This window comes from Pipistrellus kuhlii, unplaced genomic scaffold, assembly GCF_014108245.1.
Source record: "Pipistrellus kuhlii isolate mPipKuh1 unplaced genomic scaffold, mPipKuh1.p scaffold_m20_p_2, whole genome shotgun sequence".
Taxonomy (NCBI): domain Eukaryota; kingdom Metazoa; phylum Chordata; class Mammalia; order Chiroptera; family Vespertilionidae; genus Pipistrellus; species Pipistrellus kuhlii.
This window is the reverse complement of record NW_023425515.1, coordinates 71,177,817-71,205,421: the sequence shown is the minus strand read 5'-3', so window position 1 is coordinate 71,205,421 and position 27,605 is coordinate 71,177,817. Positions and strand designations below refer to the sequence as shown.

The following is a 27,605-nucleotide window of genomic DNA, read 5'->3' as shown; positions in this document are numbered from 1 at the left end:
AATATAATTCAGAAAATCTACATTCCTCCATCCCCTCCCCGCAAAAAAAAGATAAAGGATGGCTTGGATTTGGAAATTGACTTTAGGATCTCAGATGGCACACCAATTTGCATGTGTACTACACAGGGAAATTTCTTTGAAATCCAATGCTCCTAAGAAATATGGATATCCCCTTCATTTGTGTGTGTAGGAAAAGAGGGGATTTTAAAATATATATTTTATTGATTTTTTTTTTAAAGAGAGGAAGGGATAGGGATAGAAAGTTAGAAATATTGATGAGAGAGAAACATTGATCAGCTTCCTGCTGCACACTCCCCACTGGGTATGTGCCTGCAACCAAGGTACATATCCTTGACCGGAATCAAACCTGGGACCCTGGAGTCCGCAGGCTGACGCTATAACCACTGAGCAAAACCGGTTAGGGCAGGAGGGGATTTTTTAAAATATGTAAACACAATTAATAACTATTGATAGTAAGTGTTCCACAAAACGGGGAAGTTATAGAGGGGGAGGGTTTTTTCTTTCTTTATTATGATTTCCAGGTGTTTGTATTAGTTGGGCCATAGTAGAAATTACACACAGGGAAGAAAGAAGAAAAAAAGCAAAAAAAAAAAAAAAAAAAAAAAAAAAAAGACAAAAGGAACGCGAGGAATAAATGAGTCTTCTGCTGCTCATGTCTCCCAATTGGTCCTTAGCTGCTTGTGGGGCACTGTCTTAAGCCCCACGACAGTGTCTCCCCCAGTGCTAGGCACAGAGGGCACTGAGTAAACACAATGGCTGATTGGTTCTTCTAGGGACCCTAGACACACAATTATGCGTAAGACTCCTGTGGCTAAAGGACACAATCTCTGACAGGAGACACAAAGCCCTTGCAACTAAAGCCCTACCATGGCCCCACCCCCTCCCACCAGGGCTGGTGAGGATGCAGAACTCCACCCCCACGTTCCATGACAAAAATCTCTGCACAAATACAGAGGAAATCATGCAAGTAAATACGGTATGTAATTCTTATCACTGGCCTTTCTTTGAGCCATACTTATAAATATTTAAACGTAAACAACACGAGTGACTTTCATTAGCTATGGTCTTTCATACTGAAACATTTTGATCCGAATACGCAGGTTTTCATGGAAGCACCTGACATACAGCTAACACGATTCCAGTGGGTACAACGCAAAAGTGTCAGCACTTGATACATAAATCTGTCCCATCATTCTCCATTACAGGGTGCTGTGCAGAGCATTAAACATGCATCTTAGCTTTTATTTGTACATGATGGTTCAACATTCCACTTAAATATAACTTTCCAACTATATAAATGTTTTGAAGGATTTGGATTTTTTTTTTTTTTTTTTTGGTGCATCGTTTTCTTCTCCTTTATTAAATCTCTCTCTCTCTCTCTCTACTTCTTTTCCTTTTTTACATGGGATACAATAAATATCCTGAAAAGGAGGAGTGGACGTACTGCCCGGCGTACAGCCCCGCGGCCTGCTCCGAGGGCATCTGGAGGAACACGCGGTCCCCGGGCCTGAGCAGCAGCACCGCGCTCCCCGACGCCTGGTCCAGGAAGCCCTTCTTGTACTCGTCGTACGTGTACATCATGGGCTCGTTGTTCTTGAACAGGGCCACCCACACGTTGCCCCCCTTGCAGTGGACGTGGTACGCGAAGTAGTAGACGCCGGGGACCTCGCAGGTGAAGATGCCCGTCTGCGGGTTGTAGTTCTGCCTGCCGTTGTAGAGCAGTTTGTCAAACTTCACGGGGGCCCCCACGGGCGGGAAGGGCGCGGTCAGCTCAGCAGTAAACGCAGGCATCTCGTAGGCCGGCCCTCCGTTCTTGCCTTTCTTGGCCCCATAGGCGTGGGGGGGTTTCAGCCCATCAATACCCGGCCCCATATCTGGCAGGTACTCTCCGTGGGGTGGTGGCGTGGGAGGCATGGCAGCTGGGGGGCCTGGGGGCCCCGGAGGGCCTGGGGGCCCCGGGAGGCCAGGCTGGCCTTGAGGGCCCAGGGCACCGGGCTTTCCCGGGGGGCCGTGAAGTCCTGCTACTCCGGGCTTCCCTACTCCAGGGAACCCAGGGGGCCCTGGGAGGCCCGGTTCCCCTTTGGGGCCTGGGATTCCGGGTGGTCCAATGGGGCCACTAGGGCCTGCGATCCCCGGGATGCCTGGGGGGCCCTGTAAACCCTGATCCCCTGGGATTCCTGGCTCTCCCTTTGGTCCAAGCAGACCTGGAACACCAGGCAGTCCTGGCAAACCTTTATGCCCAGCTTCCCCCTTGGGCCCTGTGGGACCTGGCAAACCCCTTATGCCGGGGGGCCCCACTTCGCCAAGGAAACCTGGCTTTCCTGGGAAGCCCTGAAGCCCCGGCTCCCCCTTGGGACCCGGTGGCCCCTGTGGCCCTATAATCCCACCTTCTCCTTTGGGTCCGGGAAAACCAATCGCACCTGGAGGGCCCATAGGACCTGGGATTCCAGGCAGGCCTGGCTCTCCTGGGGGACCCCCCATTCCAGGGGCGCCTATTGGTCCTTTCTCCCCTCTGGGTCCAAGCGCCCCAGGGACACCCCCTATGCCCTTATCGCCTTTGGGGCCTGGGAAGCCTGGTTTCCCGATCCCTGGAAGGCCCGGGGGTCCTGGCAGCCCTGGCAGTCCTTGCTCCCCTTTGCCACCTGGAAATCCTGGCTGGCCAGGGATCCCATCCTGGCCTGGTTTTCCAACCCCAGGCATCCCAGGAGGTCCTTGAACCCCTGGTATCCCGATAGGGCCCTGTGGCCCAGGTTCCCCTGGAGGACCTGGCTTTCCCAGGGGGCCCTGGGGCCCAGGGAAGCCTGTCACTCCTGGTTTGCCCACTCCTGGAAGCCCGACAGGGCCAGGAGGGCCATTCATCCCTGGAGGACCCTTCAGGCCTGGCAGGCCTGGCATCCCGAAGCCCTTCTCTCCTTTAGGACCCTGAAGGCCTGGAGGTCCTGGTGGTCCTTTGAGTCCTCTCTCACCCTTTGGACCTGGTTGCCCCGGTAACCCAGGTCCACCTGGCTTGCCAATGCCAGGAAGTCCGTGAGGCCCTGGAGGTCCTTGTGGTCCTGGGATCCCCTTGGGCCCCATCTCCCCTTTGGGTCCAATTTCACCTTTAGCTCCTGGCATTCCCATGGCTCCTGGCTTTCCTGGCATTCCAGGCATACCTGGCTTTCCAATTCCTGGATATCCCTGTGGCCCTGGTTTTCCTTTGATTCCAGGTATCCCATGACCTGGCAAACCGGGGGGCCCAGGTGGTCCTCTTGGGCCTGGCTCTCCACGAGGACCTTGTTCCCCTCGTAAACTGGCTACTGGTGCTTCTACTGGGAAAGAGAAGAGAGAGGGAAGGAAAGGAGAGAGAATATTGATTATCCTTCACTTTAAGGGAATCATGATGCTGATTATTTAGTTCTGGCATACTTGCCTATTATTTATTGAAAGACAGAATAATGCACTCATTTTCCAGGACTGTAAGTTATATGTACTCAAAAGATAATCAAGATGATAATGTCTTTGACATATTTGAGATAGTATTTTTGAGAACTGATATCTTCAGCTACTTTTGTCAGCATTGGTTAAGTGAAAAAAAAAAAAAAAAAAGGTAATGAACATTTTTTCCAAGTATAAAACTTGGAGATATTATGGTGTGTTCACTGTAGATAATCTAGAAAATTCACAAAAGGGTAAAGAAAAATCAAAGTTGATAATCACTTGACATTTTCATATATATTACCATCTTGTGTTTGAGGTATTTGTTTGTGTGTGTGTGTGTGTGTGTGTGTGTGTGTGTATTTTAGACAATACTGGAGTCATTCTTCATTTTTATGTTTTCTGATTTTTTTACTACTTGTTGTTATATTGTATTTTTCATTTCCTTAATTTTTTTTACATAATAATTTATGCAAAAATATTTATCCTGTGCAAAAATAAGGTATGATGTAGATGATGAAAGCAATTATGTGGACTCATGAGAACTGAAGCATTTTATTTTGTTTGTGGTTTAATAACATCTTTCACATCTGTCCTCTAGAGTCAAAGAGATTTGCTTAATTTCTTCAATGTACTGCAGATTTCCTAAGACTCAAACTTTCATTCATTAATATGCTATTTTTCACTTGCAAATTTGGTCTTTAAACAGGAGAAGGGAATAAAGTACTTTATGCTGGAGACTAAAGCAAACAGTAATTAGCATATTAATGCAAAAAGAAACATTGGAATACCAATGGACTTTGATATTCAGCAGGGCTGAAAATCAGCATAATATTGCCCTGCTGTGGGTTCAATGGCTCAAGGCAATTTCCTAACCTGATAATTCATATACTGTTTACCAAACTTTACCTTTGATCTGTCTGTACACATTCCTAAAGGGAAAATGTGTATTCAAGTGAATAAAAAGCAAAGGGGACCCAGAACTTGGTGTGTCTCTTTAAGAAAGAGGCTCCACCTGGCCCCCAATGCCCTCTAAATTCATATTTCTTGTATAGCATTTTCATTTATGCCTTGGCCCCTCCTTCAGATCCTGAACCCAGCAGTGAAGGTTGCGGCAACTTTATGATATTAGGATGCCAAGCAGTGTGGATAAGGAATGGAGCTGGGGTTAGGAGCAGGAAGCTCAGCTTTTCTTCCTGGTCTTGAAATGAGATCTTCATTGGGTCACTTACACCATCTGCACAGTGAGAGTAATAACACCCCCCACACAAGATTAGGTAATGGATGTGAAAGGTGCTGTCAAAATACAAATCATACATTATTAAAAATGCTTATGCTATGACTTGCAGAGAAACATAACTCCAGATTCCCCCATGCTCCTGGGATTAATGGACAACATAAAGAAGTGCAACTTATGGTCCCAAAGTCTTATTTCAACCAGTAGTTGCATCTTAATTCTGACCATTGTATTTTTCACTGAGCTACTGTCAGGGAACAAAATAGAACCACAGAACTCCAATCCTTTCCAGATTCCCTGACTGAAATCTGGTTCCCATCTGAGTAAGTGCAGGAAGTGCCAAAAGCCTGACAGGCCAGTCAAGAAAGGGAGGAAAACAAATGGCTGAGATAATGTCCGCAGCAGAATATCAGCTCCTAAAGAAGAAAATTGGGAATACTTCTTCCATTATGCTAGTAGATATTATTAGAGTACTATTAAGTCATGTTATTTCTAACTAACTGTAGAAATGATCTCTGAAAGTAAAGTTTTGGCCTGTTTTTTTTCTAAGCAGTATGTATTGAGGTATTTGAACAGAGCAGCCTAGAACAAAGACCTCTCAGCCAGGTGTGGCCATCCGACAAAGTTCTGACCAATTGGATATAGTTGTAAAAGGTGCAGCTGCTAAGAACTATCCTACTCTATCAAGGGAACATCTGAGGCAGGTCCATCTTATTCATCAGGAATCCCTGGTGTCTAGCACAGTGCCTGGAACGTACCCTGCTCTTACTTAGGGTTTGTTGTGTGACCAGCTCTAGCAACTCAAAGTTCTTTTGGTGCTTTAGCATTAACTTAGTACTTTTATTTACCTTGTGTTATTGATTATCTTAATAATCTTACTTTGCAGATGAAGAAAAGTAGCTTCAGAGAGGTTAAATGACTAGGGCTCCCTCATTTCTGGCCTCTGAGCATCCAGGCCTCTTAGTGTCAAATCCAGTAGTTCCCAGAAGTAAAGCTTCTGCCTCTGCATGGACCAGCGAGATGGCCTCCACTTCCTTAAAGGGAGTTGCTACTCTGATGCAGTTCCTTCTCTACAAATGCTAGTTTCCTAGAACTCCTGATAAACCAATTGAATTTAGGAGAAAGTGATAAGCAGTGTATAGGTGTTGAATAACTAATGAGCATGCCTAGAAAGTAATGGGAGAAAATTTCAGGTATCATTTCTCGGTATAATCTATACTCCTTATTCTCCTGTCGATTAATTAACACCTATGGTAACTTAATTAGAGCAGTCTTAGAGACACTTGCATTTATTTAGCACCTAGGTCACAAAATGCTTTCATATGATTTTATTTTATTTTATTTTTTTTAAACAACAACAGGTCCATACAGCCCTGCTCTCCTAATTCAGAATGCTGGTAGTCACCTTTCTGTTTTTTCATTACTTTGTCCCCCAGTGTATAGTTCAGAGAGTGGCACAAAAACACATGTTTGTTAAGTAACTGCCAAATGCTTGAATATATATGATATGTACTGAATGAAAAAATAAACTAATAAGTATGTTTTCTGCCATTAGATGCTGTTAAAATAAAGCACAACATAAAATGGTAATTTTGCCTATATCTTCAAGACTTGAACTTTTAGAGGATAGAGTTTAGAACACCCCCATTTAGTGAATGTTAATAATATATTCTAAAATAAAAATTTCTAAAATTTAGCTCCCCCACCTCCACTCCAGCCAAACTCATAGTTTAGAGTTTTGGAAGGCTGCAGTTCTGTGACAGCACAGGATTTGTTGTTACCTTTGCCTTTCTTGGGAGCTGGTTCCTTGCCCATCCTTGGCATTGGCTGCATTTCCTTCATATATTGGGGCAGATGTGGATACTCTTTCCCATACTGCATATGGGGAAGCTCCTTGCCCATGGTAAGGCCATCTTTGCTCAAAGGCATGTGAGGTACTTGCTGGCCCAGGGGCTGGTACTGTGGAATTTGTGGTTGCATCTGAGGAGGAATTTGAGGCAGTGGCTTGATCCCATAGTAGGCACCTGCCTGAGTGAGCCTGATGGAGCCCAGGGAAATGATTAGCAGCACTCCCAGCAGCTGCAGAGGGGCAGGTGGCACAGCCATCACCTGTGGGGAAGGAAGGCACTGACATGGTGAAACCTGCAGGCCAAGTGATTGGACTATAGTTAAAGAGGAAAAAACACACAAGAAAACAGTCTTTCTTCTCAAGAACTTCATGGGCAGAAGACTAATGGAAAAAATTAGCTTTTAATAGACAACGAAGAAAAATAAAACAAAAAACAGAAAAGAGTAGAATCTGTAAAGTGAAGGCAGTTGGTAGGACAATAGATTGTAGGAGAGACTGCGAGTTGTCCCTGAATATCAGTTCTGCCTTCTTCCACAGTACTGTTAACCTTGATTTTCAGCTGGAACGGAGCAGCCTAGAACAAAGACCTCTCAGCCAGGTGTGGCCGTCCGACAAAGTTCTGACCAATTGGATATAGTTGTAAAAGGTGCAGCTGCTAAGAACTATCCTAAAGATGAGTGGGCATGTTCTTCCTCTTTATCCTTCCTGCTGGCTAAAATGCCCGGAAACAGATCAGACACCTTGGACCGTGAGGTGAAAGATGCGCACTGAAGAGCACCATGTTAGAAGAAACTTCAGCCCTGGTTGAACATGTAGGCTTCATATTGATCCTTAAATTTGGAATTTGTTTATTAAAGAGAGAAACAAAGGTCTACCTTCTTTAAAACATGATTCTTTTGTGTCACACAGTTACACCAAATTTAATCCTAATAGAGTGATTTTTTTCAAAAGGAGGTGAACTTGGCGGCAAGTCAGGCTTTGTTAGTAAGTGCCAAAATTATATTCTGAATGGAAACAGTTGATAATTTATAGCCTTGATGCCAGAGGCTGAGATTCCTTTGGCTGCTTCGGTGTGGTCACAAATAGCTATAAATGTTAAAGAGCAAACAACAAAAACAACAACCGCAGAAGTCTGAATTGTAAAGAAAGTTGTTCATGAGATAGTCCGAAAATGTCATTACAAAAGTCACTCATAATTATGAACATACAGGGTTGTTATTTATTTTTTCTTCTATTTAAATGCTGTGAAGTCATTCATGTAGAATTTGGCTAATTGGATTTGAAGTCCATTAAAATTTATCTTTGTACTATTATGAAAGAAAGGAGTTTACAAAGCAAATTAGTTGTATAAATAAGATAGAGATGTTTAAGTACTCACAAGAATAAACTGTTTCTAATCTCTTTAGTAACACCCTTTGCTAATTAACAATTGACAGAATAAATATAAATGGGGCTTACGTATTTGTTTATAAAAATGAGCTTGGAAAGCTCTCTTGAAATGCCTAAGGCTGAAAACCCAACAGTCCAGGGAACTGCAGTGTTTCCAAATACCCACTAGAGGGCAAGTGTGGTACACATTGAAGTCTGTCCAGTTATTCATCCTCAATGCTAACACCAGATACATTGTTCTCACTCCTTATTAAGGGATTTAATTAAAATCTGAATCCTAAGTGGAGCCATCATAACGCTGGAGAGGTTGTGTGTGTGTGTGTGTGAGAGAGAGAGAGAGAGAGAGGGGGAGAGAGAGAGAGAGAGAGAAAGAGAGAGAAAGAGAGATTTTTAATGTATCTTCTGGAAAACAATTAAATAAACTTCTGTCTATAAATAATTTAATTTCCATTCTCCTGAGAGTTTGTTTTCTTTTCTGCTGTCCTACTTAACTCTGGAGCATAGTTTTCCACTTTTCAGAAAATGTGCGTTGACTTTGCAATATCCTATTCAAAAGTAATGCCAAGAGTATGAGCAGGCTACAGAAGAATTGTTTAATAAAAAGCACCTAAGAAAATATTTAAAGAATCCCTACCACAAAATTTACTGCTTTACAGTTTTTGTAAATATACTAACTAGGGGGAAAAATGAAAAAAATATCTGTCAGCAAAATGATATATAAAACTTGCTCCATTTCATAAATTATAATAGTCTCAAGAACTGTTTATTTCAAGTGTTCTCTAAATAGTTTATGTACTGATAAAGTGGGAGAAGATATAAGGTTGTTATTTTCTGTCCTTCTAAGAATGATTAATTATCATAAATAATTTGGATAAAGCCACAAAAGTATTTTTGATTTATACTGAATAATAGTCACATTTATTTCAGGTGAAAAAAAGAACACTTGCCTGTATGTGTTAGCAATAATTTATTGAGTACTTACCAGAAACAGTACTAGACCCACCTAAGGATTACAAAGAGGAATATAATATGGTCAGTGGGCCCTGCCCTCAAGGAGGTTATGGTAGGAGTGACAGATGTGTAAACTATTAATGAGTAGTAAGGAATATCCAGAAAAAAACGAATTTCCATTCCACTTCTGTTCTTTAGTATCTAAAATCCATTCCCTTTGAACCAACAACTTTCCCCATTTTTCTTCACATTTTTTCCAAATATATTTTATGAATATGCACATAAAATATACACCCCTTTAAGACATAAATTACTGCATACCACACACACCACTATTCCTTACTTTTTTCCCACTCAGAAGACCAGAACTTCAGATGTTCTCATCTTAGTTTGGTGTCTCTGAACAGAATCTTTTCAACTCTTTCATTTGTTGAAAACAAGACTCAATTGTTCTGTAAAGTCTCAACTGGCTCTAACATTCAGTGTGTGAGGCAGTCACTGGAGAGGTGAAGGTATTAATCCATACCAGAAATACGTGGTAATACTTGGTAATGTATATACTGGGACTTAATTCTACCTTTGGGGATGAATTAATTTAATTATTAAACCCTGAACTTGTGGTGTTGTATTTAATAATCTAGCATGCTTGGCCCTTCACCCTTCCATCAACTCAGTGGATGTGTTGGATTATACTCAACAATCTTTAAACCAGGACAGTCTAATGAAACACTGAAAAACCGGAAGAAGGCAAATGCCTGGAAGAATCCCAGTTGAATACCAAAGACCCAGCGGGATCCTGCTTTACCACAATTATTTCCTCTTGCAGGCTTGGCCTTTCTCTCTTCAAAACCACCTCCTTCGGTCTGCCATCTGAAACATTGCTCTGACTTTTTATTTAAGTAAACTTTGTTCAGTTTTAACTTGAATATTTCTGTAGGAGCCCTAGTTAAAATTTACTGCTTGACTTATCCTTACTAATTTCCCTCTTGTCCCTGAGGATATTTTTGGTGGTCAAAGTGGTGTGATGGTTCTCCCTGAATCACTGAGAAGAACATCAGATTCATGTAACACTATAAAAACACCTGGCGGGAAGGAGACTCAATTATGCTGGAAAGGAACAGGGGGAGTGGGTTTTCTTTGCTCTCTCTCTCTCCCTTTTTCCGAGGATGCAGAACACAATACTATTTGGAGTTCTATTTTATATTTTTTAAATTTCTTTTTGATAATGTGTATGTGCGAATATGCATAAACATATATAATGTGTGTGGACACTGGCTCTTGACCAGCCAAACTGGCTTAGTAATGAGTGTCACTTAGGGAAAGTGTCAGAGAAGCCCAAAGACCTGGAGTTGATTCTGTGATTCTCCATGTCTATGACCTTGGGCATGTCCATTATCTTCAGCCTCAGTGGACTTACCTATAAATTAGAAATTCTAATCTCTGCCTCTCCCAGAGAGCTGTTCAAGGGCACAAATGATAACATGAATTCTTTGTGAGCTGAAAAGCACTATTCAAATTTATTTTGAATGGATTGGGACCAAAAAGACAAATCAAAACCAACTGAAATGTCAAAGATTTTTCAAAGGAGGATACTAGCCAAAGTAAATTTGAGGTTAACTGCAATAATGATAAACCTGACATGAATAAAAAACAATGGCCATTAAAATGCACATATTAAAAAAGGCACACACAAAAAAAATCAGTGGAACCAAGACAATAATTCATTCTGGTGTCAGAGTGGCCAATCCTAATAATCTTGAACAGCACTAAACGGTTCCCTATATTTGGGCAGGGCTGCGGAGAGTTTCAGTTTCCTCATGTGACCTATAATGTTTGTAACAGAATAATGTGATATATATTATTTTAGACGCTCCTCAACATTTTATTTGTACATGTATCCTCATGAAATTTTAGCTTGCTGTCCAAGAGAATGCTTAAGTATTTAAACTTTCAGTCTTTGCCTTGAATCCAACTTTCCCTTTCACATGGGGCTAAGACAGCGAGTCTGTGTAAGTGCATGTGTGTGCATGGGTATCCAAGCTGTATGTGGTGTGCACAAGCCTCTCCCTTTTGCTCCTGGTAGTCTTCCCCTGTGCCCATTCCTTCCCCCTTGAACAAGGTTTGTAGTTTCTCAAGGCCTCAGATTCACAACACCTGCGGCAAGGGAAAGAGGCAGAATCTGACTTCTCCACTCACCAGAAGTATCCTCTTGGCTTTTCCATGCCTCTCAAAGAAAATTCTCTCCTGATGGCATTTCTTAGGACAATTCATCATTTGATATTTATAGTCTTACTTTTATTTATATCACTATTTATATTTATATTTTTATGTATATAGATATTTAAATTTAGGGACTGTTCTGGGTTCTGAAGATATAATAGAATGGTAGACTAGAGAGATGAGATTCCTGAACCTACTGAACTTTCATTCCAGTGGGGAGACAGGCAATAACCAATATAAAAAGTTTTTAATTTCATGTTTGAGTGTTGTGAAGAAAACAAAGCAGGATAGAGGGCTTGAGAAAGACTTAGGGTAGAAGACACCGTTTTGGAAAGGGGAAAACATTTCTGAGTAAGTACATTTTGAATAAAGATCTGAAAGTTAAAAGGTTTTATCTCTCTGAAGACATAATACTGAAAATAAAAAGAGTCTTATTTATTAGAATGGGAGTTGTGGGTACCTTTCACTAATGTAAACCCCTGTTTCAAAACTTTATTCCTCAATATGTCTATCCTCATTTTGACCTCTTTATTTATTTATTCATTTTTTCCCCTAAGGGATTCGTTTTCTTCCCTGTCCACATTTCAGTCCTACTGTTTAGTTTGCAAGGCTGCCATAACAAATGACTTCAGACTGGGTGGCTAAAACAGAAATTTATTATCATACAATTCTGGGGTCTAGAATGTGAGATTAAGGTGTTGGCAGGGTGTGTTTCTTTTGAGACCTTCTTGGCTGGTAGATAGCCACCTTCTCCTTGCCTCTTCACTTGGTCTTTCCTCTGTGAGTCTGTTTTCATCTCCTCTTCTTATAAGAACATCACACATGTAAGATTAGGGTCCACCCTGGTGAATTCATTTTAACTTAATTACCTCTTGACAGACTGTCTACAAATACAGTCACATTCTGACATACTGGGAGTGAGGACTTCAACATATGACTTTGGGGGACAAAACTCAGCCTATTTGTATGTACTATTTGTCTACCAGTGTTTCCCAAAGTGTGGTACACATACCCCCAGAGGTACGGGAAAAGTTTGGTGGGGGTACGCGTTGCACCGGAGTTTGGTGGGGATATGCACTGCACCGTGCTTAGCTGCACCTAATTCTACATTCTCATGAGTATGAGGGGTACTCAGCATTATGAAAATTATAGAAGGTGTACACATATGTCAAAAGTTTGGGAAACACTGGAGACCAACTAAGTCCTACCTCTTCTGCAAAATCTTCCCTACCTTCTCAACCATCATTATTCTCCTAGTCCTACTGGAAATTTAACAGCTAGTTAACTATATTTCCAATCAACCTTATGTTTTTTCTATTGTTCTTGTCCATTAGACTGCAACGTGATTAAGCTTCCAGAGGACAAAGAAAATGTGTGGTATTCTCTTGACTTTCTCAATATTTATTAATGTATCCACACTTAGTGTTGGATAGAGAACTCTTAGTGTTGATAGAGGCTTTAGGAAACATCTAATTCAGCCTCACTACCTATTTAGAATCCTGCCTACAACAGATGCTGACAGATAATCCTTATATTTCCTTTTAAATATTAATAATGATGGAAAATTCATAAGGCAACTTATTACCTTGTCTAAATTTTGTTGCTATTTTTATTATTTGAGCAGTTTGTAGGGGAGACCCACTTTTTTGATTCATAGATGGCAGTGCACATGTAGCTTACATTTAGTTGGGGGTTGACAAGGGGGCATTAAAATATGTATCCCAAAATTGGCTCAGGCAAAAGATGGATGGTCACCTATTCTCTTATTGTCATGCAAGTAAGCTCACTTTTAGGTGCTTTAACTGGTGATGTATAACTTTGTTGCATAATTGATTAGTATTACAGATACTAACTACTTGGGAAACTATGTTAGCCCCCTTAGTTTACGGTTTTATTGCCCTTTAGAATATTAACTAGTTTAACTTAGCATTGTCTCAGTATTCTTTTTTTATCCCATGTTTTTAATATTTTACTTGAAATAAATTTTGTCATCATGTTAAATAAAACTTTGATGTGTTCACTTATGGGTGAGAATTGTATTTTTAACATTTTGAGAATTATGCTTTGATGGGGACACAAAAAGTAGACAAAAACCAAAATATACCATGGGTCAAATGAAATGCAGAAAAACAATGTGGGAGATGGGAAGGAGCTGGGCAATTAATATTTGTTGAGATGCCTTTGAAATCCATTTTTACTGTAGACACTGAGCTGTGCTTGGATGGTTAGCTTTTTGGTTTTAAAGGAAGATAGAAGCAACTCTAAATAATAGAGGGCAGAGAAATTTGGGTTTCTGGGGGCTTCTTGAAGAGATCAGTTGTGAGCAGAGCTGAATGCTGAATAGGGAAGGATCAGAGAAAAAATTTCCAGTAGAGGAACAGTCAGAAAAGGAAAATTCATTCAGGTGGGCCTTTTATGTTTATTATAGAATCTTTATTGTAAATTCCCTCCTTAATCTCCTCAGAGATAAAGAAATCCCAATCCTTCTGAAATAAAAATTGATTCTATTTGTAGGAAGAGATTTTTTGGGGTTATGCAGAAGAATCATCAATGCCTAGATTGGCATTCGGCAGTACTAGTGATTGTGTATGAGAAAAGCAGGGGAGAAGGGGCAGTGAATATCAAAGTTATGAGATTAGCTAAGTTTTTGAGGACTAGCTTTATTCCAGACAATGAATGTACTTCAAATAAGTTATATATAATAATTGTTTCTTATTAGGCCCCTTTTTACACATTACTGTTAAACTCTCTCAAGTGATATATCCCCATCTTGTATTTATATAATTGATTATTTTACTGAAATTTAAGACTTACATGCTAAGTTAGAAATTTAAAATTCTTATTTGATGACTTTTAGGAGTTGGCGCCAAATGTATGAGCTAACAACTCTTTCTACTTTGTTTTACAAGGCATAGATTTATCTAACCATATTGTCACCCTTCTTCATTTTGTCCTTCAAATATCAAGCCTGTCTTGTTAGTTGAAATAAAGAATTTCTCTTTTTCATAGGATGGACCTCTTATGTTTTGCTTTGTAGACCAAGAACACAACTTGGAAGGTATTCATGAAATCAGAAAGCTGCTGGCAAGGTGAATATGTTGAGATTGAATCCAAAGAAATAAACCTTTCAGATGTTGGTCAATCAATCCAATGAAGGCCATGGGTAAGGCCATCCAATAAGCATCCAGTAATTTTAGTCAATCTTCCCATTTATACTTATCAGGACTGACATAAATATTAAATAGAACTTATACTGCATGCTTTACTGATGAGTCTTGAATTTTGCTATAATTAAGAGTAGACAACTACCCCACCTCTATAGGCAGAGCATGACCTCATGAGATATACAAAACTTGAGATATAAATTAAATTGTGCTCCCAGCTCTAGAAATGGACCACCCACCACATTCCCAAAGTTCTCCAGAGGAGGCATTTTGACAACATTCTCCAGTAACTAATTGCAGGATTTCACAGACCTATATTTCTTAATATCTAATCTCAGTCTTTTTTGCTGAACTTTAAACTCATTTTCTTTTTTACATTCTCAAGAGGAGATGGGAAATATCTGGAAAATATTATCTTAAAATAATAGCTCACATATTTGAAGTCTGAATTTAATCCCTTTGTTTCTCTAACTGAAATTAGGTCAGTTTCTAAATAATTTATAAAACCCTTGAGAGAAAAAAGAGAAAGTTCTAAAGTGGAGTGACTTATTTATTATTTATTTATTTATTTATTTATTTATTTTTCTTTCTTTCCATAACATAAAACATCATTGTTATCAGAGTGAAAAGCATTTAAATTCTAGTTCTGACTTAATCAATTCATCTACACTAACTTGGGCATTAGTTCCTTCATTTGCACAACAGAAACATTGGCTAGTTCTGAAATTTTTGTTGCAGCTGTGAACATAAATAACATGTTCATACTTCATAGAGAGATTATTTCATGAATGGATATGTTAAAGCCCTTTGGATATTATAAAGTTAGATCAATCTCATACTTTCAATTATTTTTCGATATTTCACTTTCCTTGACCAGAAACCAAAGGAAGAACATAAATAAGAAAAAAAAGTTTAGGAATAAAAATGTGATTCATATTTTTTTTAACCATACTAAAAAATGAATAAAAATTGAAGCTTACTCACAAATTTTAAAAAAACATCTACAGATGATAAAAACTTCCTAGAATGTGTAGGCTCAAAACTTTCCCCAGAGTAAAGCCATTCAGCAAGTATTGACATATGCTTTCTGTCAGAGGAATGACAAGTGAATACACAGGATGCATCTTGGGAAAGGGAAGAGGGCAGTGAGTAGGTGTGACATAGTCATGTTTCAGGAGGTATAATGTTCATTCTGTTACAAAAATTGAAGACCCAATGTCTAGAGGCAGCTCTATAGTATATTAGATGATGATGAGGATTCCCAAGAATAAAATCCTCCCTAAGGAAGTAAAACGCTCATTATTCACAGATGACATGACATTGTACATAGAGAACCCGAAATATTAATATACCACCAAAAAACTTTGAGATTTATTCAATGATTTTGGCAATGTAGCAGGATACAAAATAAAAAGCCAAAAATTGATAGTGCTTCTATACACCAATAATGAATTCTCAGAAAGAAAAACTAAATAAACAAATCCCATTTACCATTGCAACAAAAAAATTTAAGATATTTAGGAATAAATTAACCAAGGAGACAAAAGACCTGAGTCAGAAAACTACAGGATGTTTAAAAAAGAGATAGAAGACATAAGCAAGTGGAAGAATATACCCTGTTAATGGATTGGTAGCATAAACATCATTAAAATGTCCATACTACCCAAGGCAATCTACAGATTCAATGCAACCCCTATTAAAATACTAAGAGCATATATAACAGAGCTGAACAAATACTCCAAATATTTATATGAAATAAAAATGACCCCAAATAGCTGCAACGATCTTGAGAAAGAAAAACAAAGTTTGAAAATCACAATACCAGATTTCAAGTTATACTAGAAAGCCACTGTAATTAAAACAGCCTGGTACTAGCATAAGAAGAGGCATGTAGGTCAATGGAACAGAACAGAGAACCCAGAAATCACCCCAAGCCATTATACTCAATTAGTATTTGACAAAGGAAGGAGGCAAGAGCATACAATGGAGTCAAGACAGTCTCTTCAATAAATGGCGTTGGGAAAATTGGACAAACACATGCAAAAAAATTGAAACTAGACAACCAACTTACATCGTACACAAGAATAAAGTCAAAATAGATAAAAGACTTAAATGTAAGTTGTGCAACCATAAAAATCCTAGAAGAAACCATAGGCAGCAAAATCTCAGACATCACTTATAGTCATATGTTTATAGATACTTCTTCTAAGGCAAAGGAAACTAAGGAGAAAATAAATAAATGGGACTACATCAAAATAAAAAGCTTTGGCACAGCAAAAGAAACCATCAACAGAATGAAAAGAGAGCCCACTATATGGGAGAACGTATTTGTCAATGATACATCTGATGAAGTATTACTATCCAAAATATATAAGGAACCCACACAACTTAACAAAAGGAAGGTAAACAATCCAATTAAAACAATGGGCAAAGGACCTAAATAGACACTTCTCCAAAGAGGTCATACAGATGGCCAAGAGAAATATGAAAAAATGCTCAAAGTCACTGATCATCAGAGAGATGCAAATTAAAGTGACAATGAGATATCACTTAACATCTGTCAGAATGGCTACCATCAACAAATGACAAATGCTGGCCTGGATGTGGAGAAAAGGGAACCTTAGTACACTGCTGGTGGGAATGCAGACTGGTGCAACCATTATGGAAAACAGTATAGAGTTTCCTCAAAAAGTTAAATATGGAACTGCCATTTGACCCAGTGATCCCACTTCTAGGAATATATCCTAAGAAACCCGATTCACCAATCAGAAAGAATGTATGCACACCTATGTGCATAGCAGCACAATTTTCAATAACTAAGATTTGGAAACAGCCCAAGTGCCCATCAGTAGATAAATGGATAAAAAACTGTGGTGCATTTATAACATGGAATACTAGACAGCCATAAAAATGATCTCTTACTCTTTGAGACAGCATGGAGAGACCTGGAGAGTATCATGCTAAGTGAAATAAGTCAGTCAGAGAAAGACAAGTATCACGTGACCTCACTCATATGTGGAATCTGAGTAACAAAATAAACTGATGAATGGAGTGGATCCAGAGACATGGAAGCATGGAATAGAGTGTGGAATCTCAAAGGGAAGGTGGGGGAGGGCAGGCAGGAGAGGGGGAGTAATCAATCAAAGATCTTGTATGCATATATGCATGGCCCATGGACACAAACAATGCGGCAGTGAGGTCCTGGGATGAGGGTGGGTAGGTGACTGGGGGTCAATGGAGGAAAAAGGAGACATATGTAATACTTTCAACAATAAAGAATTATAATAAATAAATAAACAAACAAACAAACAAACAAACAAAATCTCCCCTACTCCATAGACCTGGAGATGTGTAGCAAGGTAAATTTCTTCCTGGTGTAACTTGAGATGGGCTGGAGAACACTCTGTCATTCACATGAGCATCTTTCACTTCTATACACAAGTTCAATTGTGTAAGCAACACAATATAAAATAAAGATGTTTTCAGGTCTTTGCAAGGAAGAGACAGGTATGAGGAAATTTCATTGAATGTAATCCATTGAACTGGATATTGAAAAAAATATTTATTTAGAGCAAACAATAATAAGATATATGTCATAACTGTAATGCGTTATATAAAAAATAAATTTCATGGTGCATTTCTTTACCACAAGCACTTTTATCTCAGCCTATACTCATGTTGAGATCAATGGGACTGCAAGTGAATTTCAACCAAACAGGACTCAGCAAGGTCTTTGTCAAATGCTTAGTTAAAATTTTGTGGTTACTGAAGCAGCCCTTTGTAAATAACATAAATGAACGGAATAAAATTATGTGATAGAATTATGCTCGCATAATTCCCAAAATATCTAAGATTGTAGAGACTACAAAGTTTAAATCAAGTTAGGCAAAAGGAGTTGGGGTTCAGGGCTGTCTCTAGGTGTGGGAAAGAGGAAAAAGAAGATGACTTGCTTATCAACTCCATCTTTTACTGAGGAAGAGTGTCATGTGAGAAATGCTTGCCTTTTCTCCTTATCTATAATTTTGTGTGCCTTCTAGATGGTTAATTATTGTTCAGTGTCGCAGTCAAGAAACGTTGAGAGACCAGGCAAAACTCAAGTGAGTTACTATTCTTATTATTAAGAATGTGGAAGTGTAAACTAGTGCCACTACGGAAAACAGTATGAAGATTTCTAAAAAAAAAATTAAAAATAGAACTGCCATATGATCCAAAAATCCCTTTTCTGGGTATTTAGCAGAAGACAGTGAAAAGACCAACTCTAAAAGACATTTGTACCCTCATGTTGGTTGCAACATTATATGCAATAGCCAAGACATGGAAACAACTGCTGAATGAAACAATAAAGAAAATGTGATATATACCAGTATTAATAGGATATATTAAAAAGCATGAGATCATAACATTTGTGCCAACATAGATGGACCTTGAGGGCATTATGCTAAGTGAAGTAAGTCAGACTGAGACAGACAAATACCATATGATCTGACTTATATGTGGAATCTAAAAAGCAACAAAAACCCCCCCACAATGAAACAAACAAACAAAAACAACTCAAGTTCATAGATACAGACACCAGATTGGTGGTTGTCTGAGGTGGGGTGTAGGATAGGGAGGTGGGCAAAATAAGTCAAGAGGGTCTAAAGGTACCATCTTCCAGTTACAGTATAAAGTCATGGGGATGTAGTGTAGAGCATGGCAACTCTATGAAAAAACGTTTTGGAAGTTACATATCAAGTGCCGTGGGCTCAGTTCACAGCCAGCATGGGCACTTCCTGGAGGGAGAGCGCTTTGCCACCATAGATGTTTCTCCAAAGCTTTCCTGGGATAATGTCAAGGAAGGGCTGAAAACATGAAAGGTCTTTCCTCCGCTCCATTCTGCTTGGCACTTGGTACTCACTCCATCAGTATGTTCAGAACATTAAGGGAGCAAGCCGACTTCCTGTGCTAGCATTCTCATTTTATTAGCAGGCTATTATGGCAGTAGGCTGTTCATTTTGGTATTTTTATAGGAAACTGTGAAACAAGCAAAAATTCCCCTAACAAAGGGAAAAAACCTAGCCTTCTCTAATCTCTCCATAATACTAAAATATTTTATCAATTAAATTTCTATGTGGGTGTAGATGTGTCTTTGTGGGTTTAAAGGTGAGAGGTAGAGGGCATGAGGTAGGCAATTGTTGAACCCCCCCCCCCCCCCCCCCCCCCACACACACACTTTTGAGGTGGTTACTTTTTGGTTCAGTGGTTGAAGTTTTATTTAGTTAAGATTACTTTGCGCCACATAACCTTGAATGACTTGATATTAAAAATCAATCCCTAGACTTTCTATCACACATGGGTAAAACATTAAATCAAATCGATGGCACTTGAAAATAAAACATTTCTTTCAAAAATGCCCTTTCCTCCAATATACATAGACTAATCCCCAGCAAGAATAGCAATTCTAAAATGTTGCAACATTTAGCCTTGATACTTTTGGAATTATAAAAGAAGTTAAAAATCTTGAAACTTTCTTGGGGAGTAAAAATATGAATTTGTGCAGTCTCTGTTGCATAGTTCAAGAATACTACGATCATTTTGTAGGACTGTTCCCAAAAAAATGAATTTAAATGAAAAAATGTTAGTTTTTAAGCTGAGTCTAAGCCTAAAACACCAACTTGTGATAAATTGTCAGCCACAAAGAGGGCAGTCTCTTAAATCCATCACTTTTCAACCACAGCTCCATCTAGATAATTAGGCCACGTGGTAACAGCCTGCCCTTTGAACACAGGCAAAGCATTGAAAGCAACCAAACCACAGCTATCTTGGTGTTGGAAGTTCCATTTCTTTAAGGGATGGAATTTATTTTGAGGGAGAGAGAGATGGATGTGCTGTCTGGGAGGAAAAATCGTAAGCTTTTCACAGTTAATTTACTGAACATTTTTCAGAGAAAATGGGGGTATGAGAAAGGAAAAGACAATGAATTATGTAATAAATGCCAGTTCTCGGGGATATCTAAGTTAAGGAGGCTGGGAGTGTGTAGAGATTCTTCTTTTTATGAGCAAAACTCACCACAAGGCACAAAGAATTTACAGAAACATGTAATTCCACTGATGGACATGTTTTGCAAAGGTTATTTCTTCGGATTTAGAGTGTGATTAGGTAACTGAATTGGAGATGAGAGAGTTAGGTGTAGTCACTTCTCTGTCATGATACCATTGTATATCTACTCTCAATTAAAAAATATTTTCATTGATTTCAGAGAGGAAGGGAGAGGGATAAAGAGATAGAAACATCAATGATGAGAAAGAACCATTGACTGGTTGCCTCCTGTACACCCTACACTGGGGATTGAGCCCACAACCCAAGCATGTGCCCTGATTGAGAATTGAACCATGACCTCCTGGTTCATAGGTTGATGTTCAACCACTGGGCCATGCTGGCCAGGCTAGGTCTGTGACATTAAGCAAATTACTTAACCTCTCTGTGCTCCCATTTCCTTATGATAAATTGGAGATGATGATAACATTACCTGACTTATGAAATTGTTGAGGAGATTAAGGGAATTAATACAAGTGAAACGCTTAGAAAAGTGTCTAGATATAGTAAGTACTCTGTGTTAGCTATTTCTTAAAAGAGGAGGACAAAGAAGATGAGTATGACAAGGAAGAAGGGAAGTGGCAGTGGAAGGGATTATGAGCACATAGCCTGCAACATTTTACTTTATTGTAGTCCTAGTTTTGAAGAATTGCAGGGGATTTTTGTCTTCATTCTGCTCCAGACCTATTATGAAAATTAGGCTGACCAATTGTCCCTTAGGCTGAAATTCCAAAGAAAGGTGAGGTAAAGATAAGTGGTAATAAGTACTTTGTGTTTCTGCCTCTCAGTGCAACCTGTTTACCTACTTATCATATGCAAGCTTCTGCCCTCCCTTCTCTTAGTGAACTGGCCAATCAGTAGCCTGTTTTTGTATTGACTGCAAAAGGCTTTGGCTTTGAAATTTAGAGAACCAAAGACTTTCTGGAAGATGATAGTAGCATGCTGGCCTTGTGGGAATAGTTACAGAATTTAGGCTATTTAAATTTAATTTAATTTAAATATTTAAATTTAAATACTTAAAAATTTCTGGGAATCCTCTTTGCACCTAGTTCATAACTGTGTTCAAAGTAGGCTTTGTAAATGCTGTGAAACAAATACAAGAGTGGCACCATCATATTTCCCTCCTGTCCCCTCCCCCATTTTTCTAATGTTAAAATAAGATATTAGATGGTGCGGAGGGGGGAGAAAACATCACGTTTTCTGAACACTGAATCAATGTTTCTCATATGTCTATTTTCATTCTCATTCTCCTAATTTTGTGTCCTGGTGTCTGTTGCCAGCTCACAAGGATGGAAAATCCTACATAATAGCCAATTCTTCCTTATGGATTAATACAAAGTGTTCTTTCTTTTATTATAAAAAAAACTTGTAAAAAACAGGGAAAGGTTGGTTGAAAGAAAAATAATCTTGAGGTGATAATTTTCATTCATCACAGGATGTTTTAAATCTCTGTAAGGTCTCACTTAGGCGTGGCTTAGATGAATGACAGGATCATGAAGACATCTTTTCCTCAACCCCCAGTCTTTGTTTATTTTATTTTATTTTTTACTTTTGACCCAATTACAGATGTCTCTATTTTCCCTCCTTTGTCTGCCTGCATCAAGCCCCTTCTCAATCCCCATTCTTAATATTCAATTTCGATTGTAGAGCATTAACAAGAACTTGAATGGGCACTGAGAAGAGGATGAGAGATGAGCATTTTATTATTTTATACTCTTGAACTCTTCAGCAGGACTTTGCAAAGTTCCACGATTCTTTTCCTTGTGATTGCCTGTTTTGTGGGCCACAACCTTGCCATGAATGTCTGTCTCCTCGCTGTGGAAACCAGCCAAGGACACATTATTGACCACCTGCTCGCTTTCTAACATGAGGCGACTCCCCAGACTTATTTTCCTTGCTTTCTCCTCCTGCTGGTTTATGGTTTTCCCTTATGTAGCAATAAAACTCTTGGAGAGCCTCGTAGGGATGAATTAATGCCACTTAAGTATATTTCCGTTAGCTGGCCTTTGATGGTTCTGTTTAAAAATAAAGGAGTGGGGGCAGCTTGGTTCTGATTGAAATTTTCCTTTCCCTTGCTTTAAACTTACCATTCCTCAAAAACTTAGTTACACTCCAAGAGAGCTTTGCTAACAATGAAAAAAATGTCTGGGAAATATTGTCAGAAGACAAACTTACCATCTTTCAGTACTTTTTTCCTCATTGGAAAGTATTTGCATTATAAAGAGGCCCAGTTCAGCCTGTGTGAACTTGCCTTGTATTCCTTTAAATAAATTTATAAATAACAAATAGAAAGTGTATCTGAATACCAGAAGAGCAGAACAAGAACTTGCTCTCAATCCTAATAGCAAAAAGATTATGGATTGGGGTTGTTCATGATCCCATTTCAATTTTGTATAGTCTGATATCTCTATCTCTATCTATCTATATCTATCTATCTATCTATATCTATATCTAAATCTATCTATATCTATATCCACTGAGTGGACAGATTATTATGATCTCTGAATGCATAATAATCTGGCCACTCAGAGTGTGTGTGTGTGTGTGTGTGTGTGTGTGTGTTTAGAGGCCTGGTGCATGAATTCGTGCATGGGTGGGGTCCAGCCAGCCTGGCCAGGGGAAGGGGACATGGGTGGTTGGCTGGCCTGCCTGCTGGTCAAACTCCTGGTCAAGGGAACAATTTGCATATTAGCCTTTTATTATGTAGGATATTCACTGAGATCATAATAATCTGGCCATTCAGTGTATATCTCCTATGTAATAAAGAGGGAATATACTAATTGATCCTCATGCCATTGCAAAGATCCTCACAGACAATAAGGAAAGAATATGCTAATTTACTGCCCTGCCCTCAAAGATGGCAGCACTCACAGCCAAAAGATGGCGGCGTCCAGTCCTTTCAGCCCCTCTGGGCGCCTCCGGAGTTCCCCAGTCCCTCAACCCACAGCCACTCAGGGCTGGCCTGAGGCACAGATAAGCCTTGGGTGGCAGCTGCCCAGCCACCCAAGGCCTCCTGAGGCTCAGGTAACCAGGGCTGGCTGAGGCTTGCACTGCCTGCAGTGGCAGCAGCAGAGGTGTAATGGGGCATTGCCTTCCCCTGATCACCAGGTTGCTTCTCGCCTCTGAGGGCTCCCGGACTGTGAGAGGGGGTAGGCTGGGCTGAGGGACCACCCCTCCAGTGCATGAATTTTTATGTTCCTGGCCTCTAGTATAGTTAATCCTCACCTGAGGATATTTTTTCCATTGATATTTAGAGAGAATAGAAGGAAGGGGGGGGGGGCGGGAGAAAGAGAGAGAGAGAGAGAGAGAGAGAGAGAGAGAGAGAGAGAGAGAGAGAGAGAGAGCAATTTGTTGCTTCCTGCATGCGCCCCGACCAGGGCCAGGGATCGAGTCTGCAACCAAAGTATGCACCTTTGACTGGAATTGAACTTGGGACTTTTCAGTCCACAGGATTATGCTCTATTTCTTGAGCCAAACCAGTTAGGGCCCCACATTTTATATTAATTCATTTGAATCTTATATTTAATATGTGTCCACTCTGGAATAGAACATCCTATGAGGTTCAATTTCCTCTTCTCACAGTCATAGCCCTGAGTATTGAAAAATAAGAGTGTCTGTCCTGAGTGTGACACTTGCCTCTGTATGGCTTGGGGAAACTGCTCAGCTCTTGTAAACTTCTGGCTTTTCTGCTATAAGAATAATAGAATCTGGATATTGAACAGAAAAATCCCCCAAGAGAGGGGGTTTCACTTACTGTCATGCAAGTTACCATTAGAATTAACTATTTTCTCCGGGACCGGTTTGGCTCAGTGGATAAAACGTCAGCCTATGGACTGAAAGGTCCTGGGTTCGATTCCGGGCAAGGGCATGTACCTTGGTTGCGGGCACATCCCCAGTAGGGGATGTGCAAGAGGCAGCTGATCGATGATTCTCTCTTATCGATGTTTCTAACTCTCTATCCCTCTCTCTTCCACTCTGTGAAAAATCAATAAAATATATTTTAAAAAAAGAATTAACTACTTTCATTTATTTCTTCTTTTGCTTGCTTAAAAAATGAAGTTAACAAGATGGCATGCAATGACAGTGAGGTAGTCACCATGACCCATTCCACCCAGCTCATTATCACATACCACTCAGTTTTCTTTTTAAAATTTTTTTTTTATTTTATTGATTTTTTACAGAGAGGAAGGGAGAGGGACAGAAAGTTAGAAATATCGATGAGAGAGAAATATCGATCAGCTGCCTCCTGCACACCCCGTACTGAGGATGTGCCCGCAACTAAGGTACATGCCCTTGACCAGAATTGAACCTGGGACCTTCTGCAGACTGACACTCTATCCACTGAGCCAAACCCGTTTCGGCCCACTTCAGTTTTCTTACTTATCACATTCAACTAATGTGTTTTCAACCACCACCCTAGGAACTATTGAGAAGTCATGCATGACTAAGGTGTCATTTCTACCTCAATGGCAACCCAAGGCAAAGATAAACATGTCTGAAAAAAATACAAGGAAACTGGTCTGGCTTTCTTTCTTGACCTGCCTTTATGTTGCCCCCTTTTCTCTTGTGCCTGCTTCTTCTATTTCCCTTGTCCTTTTCCAATTCCATCCCTGATTGCTTTGCTCATTTCTAGATTTCTGATTCCCACTTGGTGTCTGCAACTTAGCAGCCTATTTGAAACCTGAGCTCTAATAAAAACTCATGTTTTCAAAAGCCAGAGAGGGGGTGAACCAAATCATCTTTCCTCTTCTAGACTCATGGACAGACTTCCCATAGGCAAGGAAGAAATGTCCATGGGATTGACTAGGGCGGTATTAAAGATGCCCATCCCTACTTAGGACCAAAACACACCTCTGCAGGTCTGCTGAGTGCCTACAATTGTTGTTACAGTTCCAGAATCTGGGAAAGCTCATTCATTTTAGAGATTTATTTATTTTTGACAGATGATTGACATATAATAAACAGTGCTTAAGGAACTGGGACTCAGGGCATTTAGAAGAAGGGGGACTGGGTGGGGAATGGATAGAGAATAACATGGAGGTGTAAGGTAACAGATATCTTAGAAAGCCTTGCCAGGAAGCATCTCCAGCAGCTCCTGGGAGAAGACCTGGTAATGATGGCATGATTAATTCATGTAACCACTGAGAAGCAAGAATTAATGTCTTCTAGAAGGATCGAGTAGGTTGGACTCTCAGGCAACGAGTTAAGCTCCAGCAGATCTTCAGGGAAAGTGGCTAAGGCACACCCTAAATTTGTGCCTATGATGAAAGTCCTGGTCATTTGTGAGGCTTAGACCCCATCTTCCAGATAGGAGAGGGGATGGCACCTGCGTTAGCCATGATTGAGTAGCCAGAGAGGGCAGAAGCCAAAGTTCTGCTATGTGGTTGGGCTATTGACTGCACTGGGGTAGGGCTGGTGCTTCCCTAGTAAAAAAGTTTTAATGTCTCACAGGCCAAGGGGCAAGCTCCCTCTCTTGGGTTCTGACTTCCGGGCCTGCTGGATCTTTGTGCATGACCCTAGGTTGGAATGTATAAAAGACAACAGGATATCTTCTCACCAACCACTGCTTTTCTCTCTGTAAAATTTCCCTAAAAATCACTGCTTGGCCATTTGCCTTTGTATGCAGGACAACCTCCAGATCCTACTCCAGGGCTCTACTTGGGATTGAAGTTCTAAGATATAAATAATGCAGAGGCATGCTCTCACCCATTAATTAACTCATTGATCCATCTATTCAGCAGTGTTTAGTACTTAGCAAGTGCCAGGTGCTGTAGACACAATAATAAGTGGAGAGTGAAGTCCCTGTCCTGGAATGACTCACAGTCTAGAGGGCTTGGCTAGTGCTGACTATTCAGACTCCTTCCCTGCGTCATTTTCCATCTCTGTGAACTTAGTCACAGGGAAACATTCAATTCCTGTTTATGTGTGTTGGGCTGACCAACTTACTTGGATGATAATTGCCAGAATTTTTACAATCCCAAGCTGGCTTCCCTCCATAGTCCAGCATGTGATTAAGCTTCTTCTGCTTTCTAGTCCTTGATGTGTATCCATAAAAAACAAACTTAATTTAATGTCAGTCTCAACAAGGTTCACAAGGAATGCAAACAGAAGACGTTGCATAGCAAAAATAAATAACTCGTGAACTATCTCTATTAGCATCTGGCTTTATACAGAAGCACATTAAAAATAATGAGTTATTCATGAGAAGTCTGAGGCAGGAAAAGAATTATTAGACTTACATATTAGCATACAATGATATCCTGGACTTTTTTTTTTTTTTTTTTTTAGAGAAGCTGTATAAGGTTCTTACTGCTGAACTTTACTTGTTCTAGCTTCTACCAAAATCAAATGATAACTGAAAATCCCTTTTCCTATATATGTATAATCCAACCATTTCCAGCCTATCATTTCTCTCCCCATCTACCTGTAGTTATCATTTGGGCACAGTGGTACAGAGACACAAAAGTTGGCTGTTTGCTTGTTTCTGAGTTTTGATTGGGAAAGAAATGGGTATTCCCAGCATCTGTTGAAGGATCTTTGAGAGTAAACATAAAATACATAATTATGTATTACAATTTACATGAGGATTTTCCTTCAAATAGGTCAAGTTGCTACAAAATTATTTTAAAGTAAAAAATAAAGATCTTACGTGAATAGAAGTTATAATAGCCTGAATCTTCACTTATTTTGTGTCCGGTCAGATTCATGAAACATGTAGGGGCAGATAACAATGAGAGCAGAAACGTACTGAAGAGCAGTGGAATCTTGTTGGAGGATAGTTTGACTGACTCCTGGTTACCACTGCCCTTAACATCTTGATTAATATGCTCACTGTGACATGGAAACCAAGCATTACCTATCACTTCTGACAATGGAACCATCAGGGGTTTATTGAAGTCCTGTTATTATTAATTCATTGAATACATATTTTATGAGGGCTTAGAGTGTTTTAAATACTTCTCATAATATCAGGAGTAACAAACTTGGAATAAATATTTACTAAGTGCCAGACTCTGTGCTAGGTGCTTTACATAAACCATCTCATTTAATACAATCCCAACGATACTTGTTTATTTTGCAAACAAGAAAATGAGGACCCAAAGAGTTCAGACTTTAAAAAATTTGAAGCTAAAGGACCTAAAATAAAAATCAAAATCAGTTTTCATTAGAGTCTAAGTGCTGGAGACATTAAACCCAGAAACAGCAGGCCCTGTAGAAGAGTGTCGCACATTAAAATATATTTCTCTGTGTGGAACAAGTGCTTTCAACCCAATTAAGGACACAC

The 27,605-nt window shown here is 39.7% G+C and overlaps 1 protein-coding gene across 3 annotated transcripts in view; it reads right to left on the bottom strand.

Annotated features, from left to right (window-relative positions):
• Positions 1 to 983: 983 nt before the first annotated feature.
• The window catches only part of COL8A1 (collagen type VIII alpha 1 chain), a 170,942-nt gene continuing 144,320 nt past the window's right edge, over positions 984 to 27,605 (bottom strand). Inside the window, exons 1-3 of one of the 3 annotated variants that reach the window (XM_036447682.2) lie at positions 19,701 to 19,706; positions 6,454 to 6,781; positions 984 to 3,329 (exon numbers count right to left, since the gene is read on the bottom strand). In XM_036447682.2, the coding sequence (XP_036303575.1) occupies positions 1,420 to 3,329; positions 6,454 to 6,778 (2,235 nt within the window). In that variant the 5' untranslated portion in view covers positions 6,779 to 6,781; positions 19,701 to 19,706 and the 3' untranslated portion in view covers positions 984 to 1,419. Of the gene's footprint in view, positions 3,330 to 6,453; positions 6,782 to 19,700; positions 19,707 to 27,605 lie in introns of those variants that run through there. The other 2 variants (XM_036447683.2, XM_036447681.2) reach the window with 2 other exon arrangements.